This window comes from Excalfactoria chinensis, chromosome Z (genome assembly GCF_039878825.1).
Source record: "Excalfactoria chinensis isolate bCotChi1 chromosome Z, bCotChi1.hap2, whole genome shotgun sequence".
Classification (NCBI taxonomy): Eukaryota; Metazoa; Chordata; class Aves; order Galliformes; family Phasianidae; genus Excalfactoria; species Excalfactoria chinensis.
In genome coordinates, this window is record NC_092857.1 from 7,671,957 (window position 1) to 7,688,326 (window position 16,370).

The window sequence follows — 16,370 nt, forward strand, 5'->3', positions numbered from 1 at the left end:
TTCCAGCTGTGCTGCTTAAAGATCATTTTGTTAAATATCTAGTCACATTATATTTTTGTATGGCAGTGATAGAAGGAGGGCTTTACTTGTGGCTCTTGGTGGCACCTGCCTTAATCTTTGTAAATGACAAACATGATCTTATAGTTAGAGGCTCAGCTGAATATTCCTGGGATATCTGATATAGGCTCCTGGCAGACTCTGGTCTTCTGGCCCAGAAAGTCACATCCCTTGTGGAAGAATCTCCAGCTTCTTCCCCACACAGACATCTCAGGCAGTAGCAGAAAGGTATCATTAGTGGCACTGCACTCTTGACAGTTGATTTCTTCTTGAGGTTTCTGGGTATGCAAAGACTCTTCAGCCTGAAAGTGACAGCCCAGCTTTCCCCATTCAGCAGACATGATTCTTCCTCTTGGGAGCAGCTGTTTCTCTTTAATTGCACCTGGATTCACCCATCTGCTCTGCTTTTACCAGCACCATGTCTAGAGATCAGGGATGGGGACGATGTTTTTACTGCAAGTCTTCTGAGAACAAAATCAAGCACTAATGTATTTTGTGGTAATGTTGACAAAAATGGTTATTTTGTCACATTCTTGCTAAATGTACCACAGCAGAAATGCTGTCTAGTTCCCAGTGTAACAGTCAAGAATGGTAAAAAGCCTTGATACAGTCCAGTGATCCCTTTGGCCAAGTGAGCACCTTGGGGCAGGAGCCCATTATGCTGCACCCAGACACCTCGGCTCCAAGATGGGCAAGCTGGCCACCTCATTGTTCAGATCTTCTTCACTTAGAGACTGACTGGAGCCTACCATGGCTGCTTCCTTCCTGCCTGGTGTATTTACATCAAGCAGGAAGCTTAGACCCACGAGAAGCTATGGCACAGCCATGTCTTCTACTGTCATAGTGATATCATATGGTCAAAGTACACTCTGGGCCCAGGAGCAGCTTTTGCATGAAGACTTGTTGAAAAACATTGACTGGGCTCCTTTGACCTAAATCTTGGAGTAAGCAGTCTGCATGACGTTATCACAGCTCATTAAAATTGTCATTTTTGTTGCAAGTTGAGGTGAGTCATCTGGATTTAGCTCACTCTTTGCCTTTATCCCAACTAACCGAGGTAAGGAACCCTTTTGTCCTTTTGTGTTTGGACTAACACACAAGTTACTTTGCATGTGAGCGAAGTAACCTGTGTTTTCTAGGTCAGACATTTTGAAGGGTCTCCTGTGACCAGTTTCAGGAGAGCAGCCTTGTTTCTTGCATGCTTTCCTCCAGGTGTGGAGGATTCACAAGGGTGAAGCCCTTGGCTTCACTCTTAATAGCTGGCAAGAGATTCTCAGTGAGGCAGCAAGGCCCATGTATGGGGCCAGGCTGTAGAGTCTGGTAAGCAGTAAATGAAGACTAGCTGGCAGTGCTTTGATGGAGGGCACTTGGGGAAGTTGTTATAGAGGTGCTACCTTGTCTTAGCAGCAAGGGGGGACAAACTATTCGCTCCAAGAAAACCAGAAGTCAGCATACTTAGTCAGCTGATGGTCAGAAGAGACTTCCACCTCAGCAGATCTCTCTGTTGGACATTGGAGGAGAGTGGTACAGGGAAGGAAATAAAAAATAAAGGCAGTTTGTCATTAGCAGGAGGAGAATGTGAAAGATTTCTGCTCTGCTGGTAATGTGCTGCTGTTTCTGGATGCCATTCTGTTGAGAGGAACTAGCGGGAACCAACAAGAAACACATTTCTTGTGATGGTGGAAAGAAATGAGAACTGCTTCCTGGCTCAAACTAGAGGTTGCTGTAGAGAAATCCAAGGAGTGTTCACACCAGAATACAAGAGAGATCAGCCTGGCTCCAGAAGGTGTGACCTACAGAGCAATTTATTGCAGATCAGCCCGCAGCAGGCTGCTGTGGAAGGCTGAAAATAGGATAGCAGCAAAATGGAAGAAGTCTCCTCTATGCAGACCAAATGTGGCATGAAGACAAAGAAAATTAAAGGAGATGAAGGTACAAAATGAGCTGTGATTATCCATGGTCATAAGAAGGAAAGGATGATATTTGGGAACTGTATTGGAAGTTGGAGGAATGAAAAATAGAGGTTCATTACTAAAACCATCTTTCAGCTAACACTGAGTAGTATGGAGAAGAATGCACTATTTGATGCTATGTTGTTTAATCTTGAATTAAGTGTATAAGACTGACTGTTTAATGTGATTAATGCAAAAAGGGAGTGAAAGCACAGTTCAGAATAGGGAAGTGCAAGTTAAATAATGTTTTGATGAGACAGGTATGTGCTCATCAGCAGGATCAGCTTAAATACACCCTGCAGTATTTGAAGAATTAGCTAGAGCAATTTTAGACCATTAGTGAGAATTTTAGGAAGTCTTTGTACTATATACATCCTTGATTTTAAGCAGAGACTAGTGATTTTTTGTGCAAGCCCATATTGAGCTTCCAATCTAATTGAATAGAAGCCTCTACCCAGAGGCTGGGCTCCTGTGGCATGGACAGAGGGAAGTGTTGTTCTGCTTTTTTCTGTGGATGGGGGCACATTCACGTATTTGTGATGTGGACTGACCAAAATAACAATAAATGTCATCAGCAGATTTTCAGCAATGCCACAGAACCTGTGTCTGGCAAAAGACATTTCTGCACGTGATTTTCTTGAAGGGTGTATTCTTGAATGCAGAGGGGACATGGTATGGGCAAGGTACCACAGACCAGAAACCAGTATCTGAACAATTTACCCATGCTGCAGGCATCCGTAGTGATTGGCAAAGTGCAGATTATAGCATAGCAGTGCATTAGTTGCACTCCAGGGCTTGGCCTGTAGGACAAACATGGCTATGAAAAGGAGGAGAGGTCTCAATGGACTGGAAGAATTTAAAAAAATCTAGGTTAAAATGTTCAGTTTGGACCCAGGAAATTATTGACCAGGCAGACCAATTTCAGTCACTGGAAAAACACTTAGACAAATGGCAGAATGGTTTGTAAATGTCTAGATAATAAGGTAATTCTGAGAAGCCAACATGGATTTGTCCAGAATAAATTGTTAAGCTACTGTAATTTCTTTCTTTCTTTTACCTCAGAGAAATGGACATCATGAAGAAGGGAAAGGCAGTCAACATTATCACCTCAATCCATCTTGACTTGACTAAAGCATTTGATCCAAGCTCTCACAGTGACATTCTTATTACCATTGTGTAGAAATATGAATGGGATAAAATCTCTGTAAAGAGTTTGTTTAGGTGTCTCAGCCCATGTGCTCCAAGAGCAGTTATCCAGGGCTTGCTGTCACACCCTGAAGATGCTTGAAGTGAGACCCTCCAGCTATCAGCCCTGGTCTTCTCTTGATCAATACTTTCATTAACAACTCAGATTAAGAATAAGGAAGCCCTCTTGGGAGGCCCAGGCACTTTGCAGGACATGATTATGTTCAAAACCATCTTGATAATTGGAAGAATGGTCCAAAATCGATGTGATGAAATTCAATAAAGACATGAGTAAATACTGCATTTAGAAAGGGAAAATTAAATGCACAGATAGAAACGAGGGAATGAGCAGTTAGGCAGCTGGGTGCCCGAAGGGATAATAGCAGATCATCAGTGGTCAGCAATGCCATCCTGTTGCACAGAGGCACATAATTCTGATTTATTTGCAGGAATACAAGGTAGAGGAGATTGTAAATCCTGCTTGCTTGTGCCTAAGAGAGGAAGCCCTGTACTGTATATTTCCAGCTGCATAGAAGGGCTGAAAGGGAAGAACTGGAATGCTTAGAGAGCATGAACTGGAAGGAATTTATGTTAAAGGAGATTTCCTCTATAAGGCCAATTAAGTCCTGATGCTTGTGTACGTGGCAGCTGTTGAGTGCCTGTTTTTGGAGGCTGGAGAGAACAGCAGTGTGAACCACCACCAGTGGTCACGTGTATCCAACCCCACCTCAGAAGAGATGTCCTCTTTTGTTCCCCCAAACCCTTCGTTGCCACAACAACTTTGCTTAGGACTATACTGCTTGCCAGGTTGGTGCAGGAAGGATTTTGTCTCTGGCTCACATTGGCAGGGATTTTCTTCAGCAGCCTGGGGGCTCACTCACTTATCTGTGTGTGTATTACTCAGCTCCTCAGGGTTTCATAAGGCTTGTGTCATTCCCACTTCCTACCTCTGACAGACCTTATTCTATTTTTTAAGTTTGAATGACCCAAACTCCTTTGCTTCACCTTGGGCAGGAATCAGCAGGGCACAACATCCCAGTGCTGGCTAAGAGCTTCACAGAGGATAATTAATAGGAAGGGAAGGAATTGCTTGTTGTTAATGTGTACGTGCCACATGTGGCACCCCACAGCTGAGTCTTGGCAAGCCAGCAACCAACCAAAGGGGCTGGTGCTTGCAGTAGCATGTGTTCCCTTAGAAGGAAGGAAGGCGGATCCTGCCTGTGGCTGTCTGCAAAGTGCTCAGGTCAGCTCCATGGCCAGGGTGGCTTTGACCGATTTTATTTGTCAGCGTGAATGACTAACAGCCTCCATGCCAGGAAAAAATGATCAAGCACTATTTCTGTTCTAGGAATGACATTAGAAACATGGGAGTTTTCAAATCAGATTGGATAGATGGTCTAATCTTCTGCTGGACAGGAGCCACTGCCAGCTGCTATAGACAAAGATGATATTATTCTCTTGCTAAGAGTTGATAGATTATTGCCCTGCTAACCTGCTGTACGTAGCACTGAACATGCAGAGTTTTACCTTTATTTTCCTGTGAACAAATAGTAGTTTTGAATAGCTTACATTCCTCTATGAATAACCAGGCTTTCTGAAATAAAACTTAAGAAATGATAGGCTTTTCTCACAGGTACCCCACAGCAACGTTTCACAAACTGATTTTGTACTGAAAGAGCAGTCAGGCTGAAGGTAACTATAAAGATAACAGTATTATTTTTTATTTTATAGATCCCATCAGGATCAGTCATTTGTAGTACTGTCTTTACTTGTCTCCTTTCCACTGTTGATACACACTTTTCTTTCTCGAGTGTTGCTTTGCTTTTGCAACATCCTAATTGAACTTTTGCTTTAAGCCATCTCAGGCAGCCAAAATCCTGGGATCATTCTCACATGCTTCAAAAAGTCACATGCTTATTTCAGTCGCCTGCTTTTCTTGTCAAATGTGCCACTTCTCAGAGCATGGATGCTGCTAATGGTAGGAGGCTGTGCCATATTTGTGGGCCTCTGGGAGCAGGGGAAAGGCCAGTTCTGAGCAGATGCCTGATTTGATTGCAGTATTATGAAGGCTAATTACCTTAATAAGTGTTTGTGGAATTCAGAGATCAGGAGAAAAAAGATCATAAACAATATTAAGGCATCAGAGGTATTGACAGCAAATTAAAAGTATCAAGTGCCTATTTCTGCTTTTTGAAATTCAGGCTAACGCCATGGAGAGCTGCTGACAGTCACGTGAGGGCAAATCTTGTTGCCCCTGAAAGCCTGAGTTCAAACTGCCTACATTATGTACCTAACTCAGATGCCGTTAATGGCTTCAGGTTTAGGAGCAAGAGTACCCAAGAGAATCAGCCTACTTGCTTTTGAGGGCTGTTGACTCCACCATAAAACAGATGAAGAGAAACAGTTGTGACACTTAACTGATAACAGAAAACTTGCATAGATAACAGTCAGAGAGATGGTTTTTGGAGTGAGCAAACCCTGAGTGAGCAAACCTCTCTGGCTGGGAAATGCTGGAAGGAATTGGATTATGTAATAATCCCATAAGGTCGTGGAAGTGCTTGCACTGTTGGATGCCTTCAGATGAGGTTTCTTCAACACACTGTGTAAGGATTCTAGAGCTGTCTGCAGTGTGATTAGAGGTGGACTCCAGCTGTTTTATTTGCACATTTTCCATTGATGTAACAGGCTGTTGCTTGGCTCTAGTTTGGATGCAAAACATCTGCACTGTGCTTAGCCAGAACAGAGCAGAGAACTCAGCTGCAGAGCTCCAGCAAAGCTCACTAGGGAGCACCTGGATCTGTGCTGTGGTAGTAGTCAGACTTGGGCTGTTCCCTTAGAGACATCTGGACCAGTTCAGCTCTTAGCATGCACAGTGTTTAAACAACCTGGGTGGTGACTCCAAGCCTTATCTCAGACCCATGCTGCCTTCAGCACAGAGGTGTCTCTTGCATTTCCTTTCCATGTGCAAATCAAGGTGTTGCTGGGTCTGAACCTGCAGGTGTCAGATTCTGGAGAATCCATTTTCTTGACTTGTGACCCTTTCCCGATAGGAGATATTTAAGGTGCTTGTGCTAACTGCTTCCAGGCTTAAATGGATGTTTTTTTTCTACAGAAATCTATCTCAAGCTAAGCAACTTTGCCATAGAGGGAGGTTGGGAAGTGTGACTGATTTTTCCATATATTTGGGAAAGTAGAAAGTGCCTGAGTTAGAGGAGAGTCAAGTTAGACATACAAATAAGTGCACCTTATTGTTGGACAAGTTTAGAGTGGCATTTTAAAAGGCTCTGATGTGAAGCACATCTCTTTTCCTGTGCCTTTCATGAGACAAATAAGCCAACATGTTTGTTAACCAGTTCCTCAGAAGCCTGCATTTTTCTCTTTGAATTAAAATTCCTCACTACACCAACCATTATCTGAAGCAGCTGCTGATGACCACCATGATCAGCAGCAGCTCATAATATTGGGGAGATGTTCCTGGAACAGATATATGCAGCACAAATGTGTGCAGTGGCCAGTACTGGAAATCACTGTTCTCTGTGTGTTACATTGGACCTGTTCTTTCATCACTAGCCACTTATTCTGAGCAATATTGGATTACGCCATTCCTTAATGTCAAACAGAAGTGGTTTCACTTGGAGTCTTTTGATTTCTGCAACGTGAGGACGGACGTTCAAAACTACTCAAGACTCTTTGGTCACATATTATGGCCTTGAAACTGTCATTGTGTGAGCATTCCCTTCCATTTTATTTTTCTTTCTGCAGAACAGTGTGTTCTAGGTAGGAAACAGGTTCACTAGAGAATTAATTACTCTTTAGTGAGTCTCTTGCTGAATTTTCGTGCTCCAGAGAACTTCATGGTACAAACAATTTTGTAAAACAGAATTAACACTTTTTCCAAGGAAGTAACATCAGGATACCCAATCCTGTGTAATTAAAGTATTGAGAACGCTTGCTTGCATTCTGTAGTAGGTACCAGATAAATAGCTGTTCATAGATTGAGTATTTGATAAGCTCTGGGATTCTTGTGCCCATTTATCACAGATGATGTTCAGGGAAATATGTTTTCTGCACTGCTTGGACAGGAACAAATATGCCTTTGAAAACCACAGCAGAACCTGCCGAAGTGTTTGTCCCTATCCTGAACTGACAGATGCCCACGGGGGTTTACGCTGACAGGCCCAGTGGCAAGTCATCCTTTTCCCTTCAGTCTGATTGAATTCCAGATCTGAAAATCGAGCGTTCTTAATGCTTTTCGTCTAACTGAAATGTCTCTTCTAAACTGTAAGCCATTTATCTGAGTTCTAATCTCTCCTGCTGAGCTGTCACAGTCAAAAGGCAAATCTCCTTACTAGGCACACAGATGCTCTGAAGGTGTAGGGAGGATTTCAGTTTTAATGGAGACCTTTTGATCCCCCTAAAACAAAGTGCCCCAAAGACCCATGTCACACTTTGCTTCCAAGGGCTCATCTGTGTCCCACACAGGCACAGAAACCTAATTTGAGGTGAGCTGTCTGAAGGGTATAGACATGTAATGCTATATTTGCAGTAATTAGCCAAATGGGAAGGGATTCATTTGCACAGGGAATCGATATGTTATCTGCAGCTTCCCTGCAGTACGGTGAAAGATGTGAGTTGTGGGGGTCTCTGTGAGGGCCAGGGACTCTGCCCTGCTAGTTCAGAGTGCTCTGTACTAACTGGGGTTATCTGCTTGTTTGAAGGTGAAGTGGCAGAAAGATGACATGGACAACAATTTGAATTTCTTCTCTGTCTCCTCGGATGGACGGATTGTGTCATGGACTTTAGTTAAGGTAAATAGTAGGTGGCAATTTTCTTTCCTGGCCAAATTATACTCACTTTTTTTTTCCAAAGTTCAATGATGTATTAAGTGTATTATTATTTATAATGAGCAAGATCTGAAAAGAAGTGAACGTTTCTGGTTCAATCACAGCTTGCTGATATCAGCCTTCAGCTGAATGTAGAGCACTGTGTTAAACTCTGAACTGAGCAGAATGAGCCTGCTTCTTGCTCAGGGCCCAACCATCCTATGTGCACCTGCAGCATCCCATTGGCTTGATTATGAGAGAACATTTTTCTGCTTCACAGATGCTGAAACTCAAGACTTATCCTTGCTCTGAAACCTTCTATGTTCTGGGAGGATCATACAGAGACAAGGTGGAATAATCTGCATTCATCTATAGTTTCAAAATTCCAAAATGCTGCCTTACAGACTGCAATTCAGAAAGGGAGAGGAGAATACATAAACTTCACTCCTACTCTGATATAGTGAGTGACCAAAGTGGTACAGAGAATTCAGGTTGCAAGATAGGAACTGGTAGCTGCTGCCCAGTTCCCCAGAGCAGCTGGTACAAGGAATATCAAGTTGAAATACTATGGCCATGGAGCAGGGAGAAAGCTTGTGTTTGCAGTGGGACAACAACACACAATTGGACAGGCAGAGGGTTTCCCATTGCCAAGACGCTGCCTGCTTACACCCCAGAAAATCTGTTAACTCATTTCTGTTCTCCTTTGATTACTTTTTCTTTTGCAGTACATGCGTTGGCAGAAATGTTCGTAAACAACCCTTAGATTTAATTCTCTCAATCTTAATGCGTGCTTTCCCTACTGGGTATTTGATTTTACACTTTGAAGAGTTCAGTTGTTATTATTTTTTTTAATTTTATTTTTATTTTTTTTTACTTTGGAAATAATCAAATTACACTGAATGGGAGTTTGAAGCAGCTGTCCCATTATTTCCCGGCTAGTGAATAAATTTCTTTATGTCCTTAGATATTAATTTCTTTAACCTTTCAAAGCCATTCAAAGCTTGTCTGTTCTGAAAGTTTTAGGCCTTGCCGCCATGGGCAGGGTTTCATATCTAACATTATGTTTATTTTTAAGTCTCATGTTCATCTCAGGACTTGGAGCCCCTTCTAATGAACACAGTGGGAGTGTGCAGAGAGCATTGATGATTAGGTTCTTGCATCCACACAGCTTTAGTTACAAAAATCCCTCCGCTAAGTGTGTCCCAAGTCCTTTTCTGAAGAGTGCTCAGAGTGCTCCCCGGATAGAGACAGATGAATTCTGCTGCAGCATTCAACTCCTGTTATATCCCCTGTATAGAAAAGCCAAAGGGATTTACACTGGACAATACCCTCTTAAGAGCTGAACGCAGCCACGTAAGGTGACTTGGATGTTACACCTACTGCCTGGGTCCCAGTGACTGGCTGTGTGACAGTCACATAACTCAGTGATCCATTTTCACACAGGAGGTGAGACACGCTGGATTAAACCTTTTCTACACTAAACTTCAGAGAAGTGCTGCAGCTGGGACAACTAAGAATCTGCATATAGGTTCTGCCAACAACTCCCCTCTAAACAGCTTTATGCAACATTTCTGATTCAGCTGTGCTTAATTATGTTCCCATGTCATAAGGCTGTGTTTTTCTCCTGTCCCTTGAACGTGTTGATGTCGCTAGTTAAGAGTCACCTGGTATGACTTCTAAGACCAGTTTAGCACAGTGTTATTTCTACTTATTGCTTGCGCTTCTTGGCTACACCCCTGCATGAAGCTGAGTTGAAGTTACCTCTGAAATTGGCAGAACTGATATGGACTTAGCAGGCGGGGTGAAAAACAACAAGTTTTACATACATTCTTGTTTCTTTCTTCCAAGAGAAATTCCAAAGAGAAAGCAAGAAATAGAACAAAAAGGGTGCTTTGTAACAATCCATGGCTTTCTGCACAGTAATGAAGAATGAATGATTTGCTTGAAGTCCAGTTTTACAAGAGACTGATCTCTGAGTTTTATTTAGAATAAAATTAATGATACCGCAGAGGTTTTCTGTTTTGCAAATCCATTGTGCAAATATAGAATAACTGAAAGAGAGCTTAATTAATCTTTTTGACAGGACTATCCAGAAGTAAAGCTTCTTCAGACAGTGATAACTTTGACACTAACAAAGCTGAGAGCACAAAGTGAATAAATGAATTCTTACTTCCAGCTGGACAACTGGCAAGCACCACCGCTCAAAATTTGGGTAGAAGACTTGGAATTTTAGCAAAGGATGGTTGAGCTGCCTTGTCTGTGGTTCTCGTCTCTGTTAAAAGCAGACACGATCATTTTGGATGAGCTTTCTGAAACATTCATGTTGTCATCTTGGCTTGGTTTTGGGTCATCGGGAAGGTGTAAAACTGAGGAAGAATGTGGAAATTCTGCAGCTTGGAAGCTGAGCTCTCCTTCCTTATATTCATGCAGTGACTTTTGAGGAGAGCTGTCGGAATGATGGCAGGAATGTTTTGGCTGGGATGCAGTCTGGCTCTGCTTCTTGGGGTGATCCTTATTGCTCCTGGGTTTGACTAGCAGCCACAGCCCACCTTTCTTTTGTGACTGGAGCTGAATTGCTGAATAGGTCCCGGCGGGCCACCTTTGTCACTTGGGATTAGTAACAACAACTAAAGGGAAATGGGCAGCTGCAAGACCTAATTCGCTAATGCTTTCAAAATGCTTTACAGTTGTTCAGCAGAAGTAACATATTATTGTTCAGTATTCCTGGAAGGCCAGGCTGTCAACAGTCTGTTTACCCAGAGGAATATGTGAATGGTTCTGTTGGTAAACAGCCCCAGGAACAGATGCATTTTACAGACTGCAAGGCTGTGTACAAAATAAATAAATAAATAAATAAAAAGCAGCACAATGGGGATCACTGCATACAAAGATCCTTTGTGAAGGCAAGAGCCTACTGAAGCTGCCCACCGTGTGGGCCTTGGCCTGGTGGAGGTGCTGGGAGGCATCTTCAAAGAAAGGCTGCGAAACAACTTGCACTTAGATAGGAGGCCTCATGCAGACCATCTTTCTGCCAGAACAATAAGTGTGCTGGCATACCCATCTGCCTGCCCAGAGCACAGATCTGACCAGTGGGACTGCTAGGCACACAGAGTGTATTGGCTTGTGCAGCTTCAAACCTGACTTAAGTGGTCAACAGCACGGCTTGGCTGTGGCAGGTGAGTTCAACGTGTCCTGACTGTGCTCCAGCAGCCCACCAGCACTTCTGTTTGTATGGGCAGATCGTGGCGTGAGGAATATGTTCTACTCTTGGATGCCCAGGGCACTGCTCTTTCCAGTTCTTGCACACACACACCAGCATATACGACCTCTTTCTTAATATTATTTCTGCCCACACCAACTGATTCTGGCTGGTTTTATCCCATGTGCTGCAAGAAGAGTCACTAACAGAAGATAAGACTTCATAGGCTGCAGGAGACTTCTTGCTGCAGTCTCATATAGAAGTTATTCCCATCAGTAGGCAAAGGTATGTGGTTAGTCAGCAGTGCAAGCTAATGAGAAGGAAGTAAATTATGTTACAGATTTTGACCTTTCATGGACCTTCTGTCAATATGTTCCCTCAAAATACGATTAAAACATCTTAGAAAACTGTCTCCTCTGAATGGTACTGAGTAAATACTCTGAAGGCCTTCTCACCCATTCCTAATGCAAATCCCTGGGACTGACTTTTCCAGGCAAAATCTCCTTTTTCACGTAAGTCCTGCTCTGGGTTTAAGAATCTCGAACTAAAGCTTGATTCAGTGAGCTAAGAAGTTATGTTTTGTTCTCGCAGTGCTCCAGTGGGAAATCTGCAGATTCATGAAAACATCCAGTCCTCAGCCCACACTTCTCACTAATTTAATCTTTAGTTCTTTGTTCTTTTTATTAGCCCCAGGGTATTCTTATATTCACAACCAACTCCAATCTGCAGAGGTATTTTAATTCCCAGAGCTAATCTAAGAATGAATCTTTGGCCTCTCTTTGTTTCCTCAGACTCACCCACATGGTGTCTATTTTCATCTGTCTTCTGTCTCCTACCTAGAATGTAAACTCTTTGGGACAGAACCTTTTTGCCCTATGTTCAGACAAAACCCTGCACTGCAGTGTTGTGCCCTGCGATGCACTCTTTAGAGCTCTGTTGATAACAACATGGTGCACTTTAGCTGTTTGCTAGATATTCCTGTTGGCTGAATCTCAGAGTCTGAGAGGCTGTGAGTGTTAGGACCTGAGGCTGCTCTAGGGACAACAGGGAGATGGTAAGAAGAGAGACCTGGTGAGGTGGTACGTTATTAACCCTTGGTGTAGGTTTTAGCTGGTTCCACAGTTGTACACAATACCCATCTTCCACCATGCAGAGGAATTTCACTTGTCACAATTCACACTGACAGTATCACCCTGCACTTGAAAGTACTGACCTCAAAACCCAAAGCTGTCCAGGTCAGATGCCTGTGCCTGTGTGATGTACAAGTGGCTCTCAGCACCAGCGCACCAAAGCATCAGTTTCCTGGAGGTCTTATGTAAAGCAGCATGTTAGCAAGTTGCCAGCTGTGGGCATGAAACATTAAACAATTTTTGGAAAGCTTTTTAAAATTCCTTCATAAAATTTGCCATTTGAAAGTACTGAATGTCTCTGTATTGTTGCTGTTGTTGTAAAGCCTGTTATTCATGTGGAATCTCCTCTGCCTGCAGAATGAGCTGGTTCATACAGATGTCATCAAGCTGTCAGCAGAGGGAACAACGATGCAGGGGCCAGAGGGTCTGCAGCTGCAAACAGTTGGTAGGAGCCCAAGTCCTCACCATGCTGATTAATCAGTGACTCAAAACCTCTTATCAGGCATTCTGGGGAATTAAATTGGGAATGGGATGTTGAGGAAGAGAAGGGCTAAAGAAAAGTTACTCCTGCTGGCTTTGAACATGTAGTAGGATAAAGGCTGTCTGTAGCAATGGCCACTGATTGAGTCAAGGTTTGCTGCTTGTCTCTACTTGCAGAAGAAGATAAATATTAATTCTAAAAATAGGACTAGAGGGAATGGCCTCAATTTGTACCAGGGGAGATTCAGGCTGGACGTTGGGAAATACTTCTTCTCTGAAGAAGTGGTCAGGGGCTGGAATGGGCTGCCCAGGGAGGTGATGGAGTCAACGACCCTAGAGGTGTTCAAGGAATGTCTGGGTGTTGTTGTTGAGGGATATGCTTTAGTGGGAGCTATTGGTGATAGGTGAACAGTTGGACTGGATGATCTTGTAGGTCTTTTCCAAGTGTTTCTATGATTCCACAACATCTCGGTGCAGACATGGCAAGGCAATTACCCATATTACAGGATTAAATCAATTGTATTCCTCCTAGCAGATTCTGATCTGAACTGTCCAAATCAAAATGAAAAGCAACCTCTCATGAGCGCACAGCTTACCCAGCCTACAGTGTGATGTGTCTCATATGGCTTTGGCTCTCTAAAAGCACAATGATAACCTAAGCTACTGTGTTAGACTCCCTCCATGCAAGGTAGAGACTGCAGTTCTTCTAGGTTGAATCCCCTTATCCTTACTATCCTGTGTTTGGTATAGGATGAGATGAGTCAGCTGTGGAAGTCCCAGACTACACAGGGAGCCCTGAGGATTCCACTAATCATCCTACTGTACCTACTTCTTGCTTTGAAGTTGTGGTCTTGGTTTGGAGAAGGCACTTGCTCTGCATTTAGAAATGTTTCTAGGCTAGTAATTCCTGAATGTGTGTTTGCGGAAAGGTTTGCATTGCCACACAGATTGTAAGAGACCAGCTAAAGCTGAACACTGCAGAACTCCCAGAGGCACTGGGATTATTTGTTAGTGTTGCTGGGAAATGGATTTTTCTAAGGCTTGCCTTGAATATTTAACAATCTATTTAAATGTTAAAAAATGCAGACAGTATTACAGGGTTGAAACAACCTTAGCAATTCCTTTGAGGTCTACATTTTTTTAACGTTTAGGACATAAAGCTGTTTCCAGTTGCCTTTGCAGAAAGTTCTCTGTAATGATGTACTTCTGGACCTTCTCTGCTTGTTCTGATTTCTCCTCTGATGATTGCTGTGCATTTCCCTGCTGGTCAGCAGACCCAGATGTTGCATCTCTTATGGGAGCAGAAGCCAGAGGATGTCAAGGAATCACATCCTGTTGCGATGGATGCTTGTTTTATTTATGGGTTACAGTGCTGCTTGACTGGGGGCTTTTGAAGTAAGAAGAATCCTTGTGTGATTGCCAAAAGATTTGTTCTCAAATCACATCCTTTACTGTTGGGTGAGTCTGCTAAGTGGCTTCTGAGCCAAAGACAAGATAGGGCACAAGGAATTATCATGTTTCCTCTCCGGACCCTTTAACACTTCAGAAAACATTTATGTGTTTGTGAAAACCAACCGAACAGAAGATATTTGTTTTCTCTAACAGGAGGCAGACCAGATACTCACCACTCTTACATCTGTAAACCATTTGCTACTCCCACTATTGTGCTAGAGGATACTGATTTGCTGGAGGCCCAGATGTAACTGGAGTCTTGGTCACCTTAGAGATGTTTGGAATCAAAGACAGCTACTAAACACAATAATAGGTTTGGTAGGACCAAAGAGCAGCAGTGACCGAGTGCAGAGTGCAGTGCTGATCTGTGTTCTGTGTCTGGCAACGTCCTTGAAGTTGTATCTGAGAGAGGAGACTGAACCAGAAGCTGCAGTCTCTGATGGGGGCTGAAGTTGATCCCAGAGAGAACAGTGGAGACTCCCTTGGGTGCCCTTGCCTTTAGAGGCCATCTGGCAGGCGCTGCTAATCACAGGTCTGTGTCAGTTCTTCTTGGATCACAAAGTTATTTTTTGTACAGAGGGAATTCTCAGAGGCAGTCTTAAGGCATTTGTTGCTTTAGAAAGCAAATGACATCCTGTGGTTGTTGTTATGCAAGGCTTTGGATCTCCTCACCAAGTGATCTTTGTGGCCAGCTAAGGGGAGGCCCAGGGTGGGTAGAGCACAGGGCAACTGCTCCAAGAGCTAAATTTGCTACTGACCTACTGTGTGTATTACTCCAAGTCAGTTCACCCTTCTTTCAATTCCCTTTCCCCTTTGTGTATGTTGTTTCTTCAGATCGAAGGTCCTGGAGAAAGGTACAGCTTGGAAAGGCTTTTAAGAAGGGGTGGCTCTAGCATTTTTGGGGAGCTTCTGGCTCATCAGTCACTTTTGGAAACTTTGTCAGCATGCATGTATAATGGGCAGGGAGCTTGTGCTGCACAGGTGAACCAGTTTTCTGTATGACTCCTGTCTTTTTTTCACAGGCTGTGGGACATCATTTGATTTTCACAAAAAGATAGACTATTTGTTTCTTGTTGGTACTGAAGAGGGAAAGATCTATAAGGTAAGAATGGCTCCTTTGTCCCTTGTTTTACATCCCCTGACCCACGCTTGTCTTTCTGGTTCATCATCTGAACTGTTTGCACAGGCGGCAACAAAGTACAACTTCAGAGGCTGGTCCTGCCCTCAGATCACTGTGGTGAGCCTGACACAAGCGCAGAGCCCCACAGGGTCACAGGGAGCTCTCTGCACAGACCCAATTAAAGCATTATTTTGCAGAAACGTTTTTCATGCAAACCGTGTCCCAGAATGCTTTGCAGATTGCAGCTGTGCAAGCGAGGCACAAACCATGATCAGAGCAGAAGTTAAAAGGCATCGATCGTCTGTCCTTACGACTGTGGGGAAATGGCAGGAAAAATCTCATCTCTTTTCCTTTTCAGGCCTGTTGTGAGCAGTGAAACAAATGAAATCTTTTTTTCTTTTCTTTTTTTTTTTTTTTTTTCCTGCAGATTAATGTCCCCAGACCCTCCCTTTCCGCAATTACATCCCAGCTCCTTTCTCATTGCCCTCCTATCTCCATTTTCTCACTGCTTCCTCTTATCCTTCCTCTCTTTTACCACCTCGATGCTGTCTGACCTCAATGACTATGTCCCACCTCTGTGCTATAGCCCTCCTCCTGTTTGGTGCTTTCCTGCAGCCTGATGCCAAATAGCTCCAGCCATGTGGTGAGGGCAGGGGCTGAGTTTTGATGGCCTTTCCCTGGTAGAGGCATTGTCCAGATGTTTGCATTCTGCAGCCATCCATTTTTATGAAATGTGTAAGGCTTTAATATTGCCAAGTCCTCTGTGCAACCAACTTTGGCTAAAATTGCTGGTGAGGTCAAAAGTTGTTTGAGACGAGAGAAATGGACAGCAGGAGACAGACATTATTTTTCTTAAGAAAACAAGATAAAAATAGGAAGTTTTGATCTCTGCTGTGTTTAGCCCTGAAAATAAAGCTTGTAACTCTTAGTGTTACTCATATAACTTTTGTTTGGCTTGCATTTCTACAAGCT

The 16,370-nt window shown here is 43.2% G+C and overlaps 1 protein-coding gene across 4 annotated transcripts in view; it reads left to right on the forward strand.

Annotated features, from left to right (window-relative positions):
* Nucleotides 1-16,370, forward strand: part of DNAI1 (dynein axonemal intermediate chain 1) — a 131,194-nt gene that overhangs the window by 72,303 nt on the left and 42,521 nt on the right. For 2 of the 4 annotated variants that reach the window (XM_072359377.1, XM_072359375.1), the window contains exons 14-16: nt 7,913-8,002; nt 12,704-12,791; nt 15,301-15,380. In XM_072359377.1, the coding sequence (XP_072215478.1) occupies nt 7,913-8,002; nt 12,704-12,791; nt 15,301-15,380 (258 nt within the window). Of the gene's footprint in view, nt 1-7,912; nt 8,003-8,297; nt 8,367-12,703; nt 12,792-15,300; nt 15,381-16,370 lie in introns of all 4 variants that reach the window. The other 2 variants (XM_072359374.1, XM_072359376.1) reach the window with 2 other exon arrangements.